Raw genomic sequence first — 7320 nt, 5'->3', positions numbered from 1 at the left:
CGGTAAACACGCAACAAATATTAAGAACAAAGAATATATTACAGAATATATTACTGTTTTAACTTTTGAAATCCTCTCTGCAGTAGTCACGTCGACTGTGTGAAGTCCGATATGAGAGAAGTTTTCAAAGTTAATGAACATATTTCACAACGATGACGTACGCTAAGCACACGTTGGAATGAAAGACCATCTCTGGCTTTGTTCGCTTTGAACGCAGCAGATAAACTGGAAATAGTCACTTTGTGTGTGATCGGGCACCGGACCGGGTCCTGCCGGGCTATTATGTGTTTGCATGCGAAACAAAATACTCGTTTCATGCTCGCAAAATACTTTTGCTATTGGGTGGCGCTGCATCATGGAAAAACTCTGTTATTCTGGCATAATTTATAACGTGACGTGACAAAATTGGAGTAAATAGGTAACCAATATTGAACGGGTTAACTGATACGCTCGATATCATCGATATTCTAACAATTCCGGCGTGCGCGCGCGCAAAAAGAAAGCACCTCGAATATCAAAGAGGCGGCAAAGGAGCACTCTGCAGCTTTTTTTATTCCATTATAGTGTATATAAAAAAATATCTGTATAAAAAGAAAGGAGATCGAAGAACTATGTGTAGAGAGACGGTTCCTCCGCCCCCGTTAAACTCATCTGAGTGATATGGCGCTTGTGAAAAATTCAAGATCCAATTCACCTTTGAAATCTCCGGTGAACTATCGGAAAGTACGGTTCTCTATGACGGCGCTGCGCGATTCCGCAGTGTATACTGACCATTGTTTCTCAGTGGCGATCATAATGCGAAAACATAATTCCCGAGCTACTCCACGAGCTCTCGTCGTCTCTTTACGAATATTAAAGAGCTGTTTCAATTTTCATTCAACACGAGTCAGCTTTGTCATGCGTTTCGAAATGTTTCGTAGCGCTCCGTTGGCTGTGAATCGATTCTCGGCCGCCTACTGCTTTTCCGAACAAGAGTTAATTAGGAAAATAGTTTTCACTAATTCTGTCTCCCACCTACGTATATTTCAGTTCGTAAAATTAATATACTTAATAAATAATACAAACATAATATGCTTAAATATTAACAATTTTTTAGACAATTCTAAAAAGAAAAAGTCAATAGATATTGAGACAAAATATCACTTGTTATCGATTATATGTATAAATTGATCTGCAATAAAATTTACTTTTTTATTTCTAAAGATTTCCTTTTATCCAAAGATTATCCAATAATTCATTTCTCTTTGACGTATTTCGATATCTCTACTTTGAATTTATTTTGTATTTTTGGAAGAGAAAAAAAAAGTATGTGCAATTTGCCAGATATAAACTTATCAGAATTTATTGAGAGATTATATTTATCTACACACTCGCATGTAGACTTTAATCGGATTTTTTTACGTAAATTAATATCCATGAATAAATTCTTTTAACTTTCTCTGTATAATTCATTAACATTAAAGTCTAAATTTACTCGCAACCGGAAAGTTCGTACATCGCTTTTGTCCTCCGGAAAGTACTTCGATTACGTCGATGTCTTATACGAGCGTCCTTTACGGGGCACGTGAGCTCGGCTAACGCGAAACAGCGATATTACGATGCCCGGCGCTATCTTCCAAGCATAAAGTAGTGCTTAACAACTGCGTTACGTGCTTTACGTTGTCATTTCGTGCCGATCGTGTTCATGGTAAACGCTACTGCTGGAAAATTCGCACGCTTGTACATACACACGTGTATACGCACGTAAGTATATCTGCGCACGTCTATAAAATAACTCGCACGTAGATTTTAAGTCCACGCGCACGTTAAATGAAAAGTTCGATATATGCACCGTCTACCATTTCCTAAGTTTTGCGTCGCAGTTCGCCATTCCGTATCGGCTCATTCGAAGTGTAACATTCTCTTACGGCTCGAAGTTCCAGACTATTGCGAAAAAAATCCTTTCCGCGCAGTTTCGAAAAAACTGCTAGAATACTTTGAATTTTACGCGTTTTGTGTTGTCCGATCACCATCGATCTTTTATCGTATCGTTACACGCTCGTATCGTACACTGTAAAATTTGTGAACGCTGCAATTCCACGTTATCCGCATTAGGATCAGGTAAATAAATCAAATATTTAACGATAAATCGCAAAGTAAAGATAAATATTGAAGATATGCGACTTATACAGAGAGAAAATAAAATAATTATGTTTATGAAGAATCGTTTACATCATTTTGTCATTAATTATCTAAAAACTTATATTTTCCATCATTACATTTTATCTCTCTTTAAAAATTTTTTTTATAAAAAAAGTAAATATTAAGACATTAATTATTGTTTTTTTTTTTTTATAGAAATGTCAGTTATGGAAAATACTAAAAAAAATACCAGACAAAGTAAGTTTTAATTACGTTACTTTTTCTATTTTTATTGAAGGTATTTCTTAACTTATGTATGCTTTATAAGACTATTCTTATCTTACGTATGCATTATGAATAGGGAAAAAAGAACTACAAAACAATATTGAAAATGAATTATCAGACAATATCGAGAAACAAGAAGAGAAGAATGAAGAGCCACCAAAGAAAAATCTCAAATATTATTTTAATAGATTTAGATACTATCATTATTATTATGCTGAGAAAATTAATTCTTTCATCACAATAGTATGCATGTGGATCCTTAAAATTCAGTTCTACTTAATGGGTTTTAGAGTTAATGGACTTCCCTCAATTCACGAAATTGAGGAACGTGGTTTAGAGGAAAAATGAATTTAAGAGACACTATTATATTATTTTATAACTCCAACTATACTTATATGTGTGTAATCCAATTAAATATAAAAATAAAACAAAAAATCCAACATAATATATAGGCTGCATTCGAGAAGCGTGCTATCATAAGCTACGTTCGGCATGAGTGCTATCAGCAGTATTTCGTTCTTGTTTTCCATCCAATTAACAATAAAGACAAATAACATTACAGAATAACGCTGATAGCGCTCGAATGCAATCATAGTAAAAAAAACGTCTTGAAAAAAACTAAGAAAATCGTCACATTATCTTAACCAATGCATTGAATAAAGCAATGAATAAAGAATTGTCTTAATTGATTACAATTTTTCTCCTCTCATTTGAATGTCCCTGGCCTGACTTATTTGAAACTTTCACGTTTCAAATATATATTCGACTGTATGCTGCTACGGAATTTCAAATATTCACGAGCCGATTGTAAAAGATGCAGTCCAATCTCCGCGAGGTGCTATACACGTAATGGAAACCCCTTTGAAAAATTCCTCAGTCTGTTGTTATCCGATAAAAGTTGCCTTGCTCGGTCACTCATTCAAACATTTTAAATGTTACTTACGAATCTCACGTAGCACGCCATTACTTTTTTCTAGTCCTACTTTGTCTCAAAGGAACATGAATACTCCAACAAGCAACCTTTTCTTTTCAAGCCATACGCGAGTAAATTTTTTAATTCATTTCCGCACTTCACTGCGCCTGTGTTGACATTACAAAACTTTTCCTAATACTCTTTCGTGCTGTACATACATTCGGATTGAGATCATTTATTTGGACTTATAGCACTATAATCTGTCTCTTACACATTATATTGAAAAGAGAAATTTTAAAAAATACAAAAGAAGAAAGAAAAACAGAACTGGATTTTTCAAAATTACCAAAAATTTATATTTTCCATCATTACATTTTATCTCTCTTTAAAATCCTTTTTATAAAAAAAATATTAAGACTTTTTGTTTTTTATTCTAAAATATTAAGACATTTATTGTTTCTTTTTTTTGTAGAAATTTCATTTAAATAAGTGGATAGTAAGTGATTAGCAAATCGATAAATTATAAAATATAAGGAGCAGAGATCTAATCCTAATATTTACATTATATAGAATGCGATGCGTGCGTGCAGTGTATGAATAAATAGAGGAGAGCAATATAAGTTTAAATTTACGTTAAAGTTTTTATATTTCTATAGGTTTAATTTTATAATTTGTTGGATAAATGCATTAAAATTTGTATCACGAGGAAGTGAAATTCTTTGTAATTTTGCAGGGGATAAAATAAAGTCTTTTACTACTATAAACAATATTTATAGACTCATCTTATATTTGAGATCGTCCTAAGTGTGATTTTAAGATAATAATAAAAAGATATTATCATATTTGAGATTTAAGACTTGACATAGCCTTATGTCAAGTCACAACTATGAAGCTATAGAGCCATTTAAGATGATCTTGAATAAGTATCTTGTAAGATTGTACTATGAATACCGCCTTATGACGGACCAACGTTGTAATCTGGGATAAATGATAGTCGCAGCCTCTACATAGGAAAAGGTACGTCAAGACCGGATGGTTGGAGACTAGCATGCAACAAAACGAATTCCTCTCGTGGAGGCTGAGTCCACAAAATCGTATCTACCGTAGACATATGTATTTTATGCCAAGCGTTATGGCCTCGTGGTTGATACTTGCATTATATCGTACATAGGGATATCTTCTATATAGTAAATGCAACAACGGCAAGCGACCTATTTCTCCTTCGAGAAACATTCGGGAAGAAACAAAATGTGAAGTCATATATTCTTCTCGGATGATTTTCGCGTTTAAAATGTTAAATTATCGAACACGCGTTGAGAATATATCTCCTCACTTATATTTTCGATTAAATCTCTCATAATTTCGAAACATGAAGTCAGATTACATTTCGCAAATATTATCTTCTCGTTTACATTGATTAAATTAAAAAAATTATACAACATAATAACATTGATCAATTAAATAAATATCTGTGTATATGAAAATAATTAAATGACATCAAACAATACGTTAATTGCATATATTTATAAACTAAGTAGCTGTGACATGTAAATTGGATTATTGCTTACGTTTACATGTATTAACCCTGATACACGCAATAATAGATAAATTATGAGTGACAAAACAATGAGACGCTTAATTAATATCTCGGACGCTTTCATATATATATAGATAGAGCTATTTGATTTCAGTTAATTGAAATATTAATTGTATAAATTGTGGAATAATATACATTATTCCTTACTTACTATATTAAATAAGATAATAAATTCAAATTCGTAAATATCAAAAAATAAACTAGCAATCTGCACGAATAGAATGTTAAATCAAGTTAGTCGCAATGTATCGTCACGACTATATATTGTTTTATCATTCGCTAGTCATAATGTAAATAATCTTTATTTTTCTACTGACACGTCCACAATAAAAGTCGCTATTCTTGAACTTTTCGTATTATAAGTTTGAATATAAAAAACATTTCTCTAATGCAAATCTGAAATATAATTGCAATACTTTTGCAATATAAATAATGTCGTTAAGCATAAACCAAATATCTGACGTAATGCAAATACATATCAATATTGAAAATCTTTGGACAACTAATCCGTAAGACGTGTGAATTATATCGTGAAACATTTGAATATAATATTGGATTAACGTAAATTAAATATACAAGTATTTCTGTCGGTTTACGCGTTTCATAGCTTTGATGCATACATGCGCACAAAAATTTAAACGCACGTCTCCTGCAGCCGTCAGCATTGCTGCACCCTCCCCTCCCCTTCCCAGCATGATAATTTATCAGGATCATTCCGGTGGTCGCAGAACGCGAGCGTGAACAGGACACCCGGCGGATTTATGATAACGATAACATTGAATAATTCGTGGCAACGATTGATCGCATGGTCACGACGAGATGCACCGATGCGACATTTCAGTGGAATTGCGCAAGCGTAGGAATTAATGTACAACTAGGCATTTCAATCAACAGAAAATTTCATTAACCGATGACTTAACCGAAAGTTAATTACACAATTAACACAATTACACAATTTTAAGCGGGTGAATTTAGTAAATAAAAAATTCTAAAATAATGTCTACGAATCTTATAAGTTATAAGAATCAAGACTGCAGATCCAAAATTACAAAAAAGGGTAAGTTTGATGAAAAAACAATCGCATTTTTATTCACACAAATATTTCGGAAAATTATAGATTTTATTAACTTTAATTTGCTAATTGATAAAACATTTATAATGCGTCTATTCGTTTCATAGACAGCGAAGGTAATTGAGGAAAGAAGAGCCCTCAACATTTCAAAGGTCGTTATTACGATTCGCAGACATTAAGGTTACAAACGACACGTCGGCCCACGCGGCTCGATTTCCACATATATAACTGCGGCATATATCACGCGAAAGCTCGCCTCTCTGTGGGTGGAGACGCGAGAGAGAGTAACTTCCGAAAGGCCGATAATCTTTGCCTTAATTGAATGGCGAGGGGAGAAACAATGATTCAAATGTTTGTGACGCACCCCATTTCACGCTTTTCAGAAACTACCTAGAAGATAACGTGGGGAAAAAGTGAAAAAGAGAGGAAAATTATAACGTCTCCGCAATAGGGAAACACAGTAGGGAAAATAAGGTAGGATGAGAAAAGAAGAGAAAAACAAGAGGTCACTGTAAATCCGCGACACTGTGTCACGACGATTTGCAGGTGTACTGCCAGTAATTACGTGTCACCAAACGTGGCAATGTTTTGCGTTTTATCTGGCCGCCGCGCTACCGCGCGACTGTTAACCGCTATGTTACATTCCACAAACGCGAGTCGTACGTCTCGTCGAAATCGAGAGAGATCACCGAAGCAATCAGCCACGATTTACTATCGTTCTGATCGAAGGACAAATGGTCTATACTCTACAACAACAATTTACGAACGATGAGAGTTGCATCAAAATAGAGTTTGCATTTGATAAATTAATTAATCCGAATTATAAAACCGCGTTGAAAACAGATATTTGGTCGATGCATATAATTATTCTCTTTTCCTTTTAAAGTTCATACGCTTTTATTATCATAAAAGCACTGTCCCATTTCGCGATAAGACTCGACGTGGCGCAAACAAAGTCGAAAATTGAGTCGCGTTCATCCTAAGATACGACACGACAGAAACGGCGGCGGAAGAAAGGGAGGTCAGGAGTTTAACGAATGGGGTGGCTGAAAGAAGAACGGCGGAACTGGGGGCCCACTTAAGAGCGAAAATTTTCGCCTAAAGTCGACGAATAAATAATTCCCGAACGAGGCATTTCCGTGGAGCAAAGACCCACCTTTCCCTGGTATAAGCCTCAGCTTCACCTCTCCGTCCTCCTTTCCGAATTGTGTAGGATGCAGAGGCGACTTTCCCCTTCCTGTGGGACAGCCGCCCTTATCACCCATTGATTTACATCTCCAGTTGTTCCTGCGGGAATCCGCCTACCTGTCGCACTCTTCCTCTCCCCCCCCC

At 34.8% G+C, this 7320-nt stretch overlaps 1 protein-coding gene across 1 annotated transcript; it reads left to right on the top strand.

Annotated features, from left to right (window-relative positions):
* Positions 1-1779: 1779 nt before the first annotated feature.
* On the top strand, positions 1780-3095 carry LOC105454334. Its single transcript, XM_011696897.1, has 3 exons — positions 1780-2100; positions 2338-2379; positions 2483-3095. The coding sequence occupies exons 2-3, from the start codon at positions 2340-2342 to the stop codon at positions 2752-2754; spliced, it is 312 nt and encodes a 103-aa protein (XP_011695199.1). The 5' UTR covers positions 1780-2100; positions 2338-2339; the 3' UTR covers positions 2755-3095.
* The last annotated feature ends 4225 nt before the right edge of the window (positions 3096-7320 follow it).

Source organism: Wasmannia auropunctata, unplaced genomic scaffold (genome assembly GCF_000956235.1).
Source record: "Wasmannia auropunctata unplaced genomic scaffold, wasmannia.A_1.0 LD335986.1, whole genome shotgun sequence".
Taxonomy (NCBI): domain Eukaryota; kingdom Metazoa; phylum Arthropoda; class Insecta; order Hymenoptera; family Formicidae; genus Wasmannia; species Wasmannia auropunctata.
The sequence above is the reverse complement of the archived record's forward strand: the minus strand, read 5'-3'. Positions and strand labels throughout refer to the sequence as shown.

Bases quoted from the DNA above. Each gene is read 5' to 3' on its own strand.
- LOC105454334 (XM_011696897.1), top strand. From the start codon at position 2,340: ATGTCAGTTATGGAAAATACTAAAAAAAATACCAGACAAA. The intron at 2,380-2,482 runs GTAAGTTTTAAT...CATTATGAATAG, and splicing joins TAAAAAAAATACCAGACAAA to GGAAAAAAGAACTACAAAAC.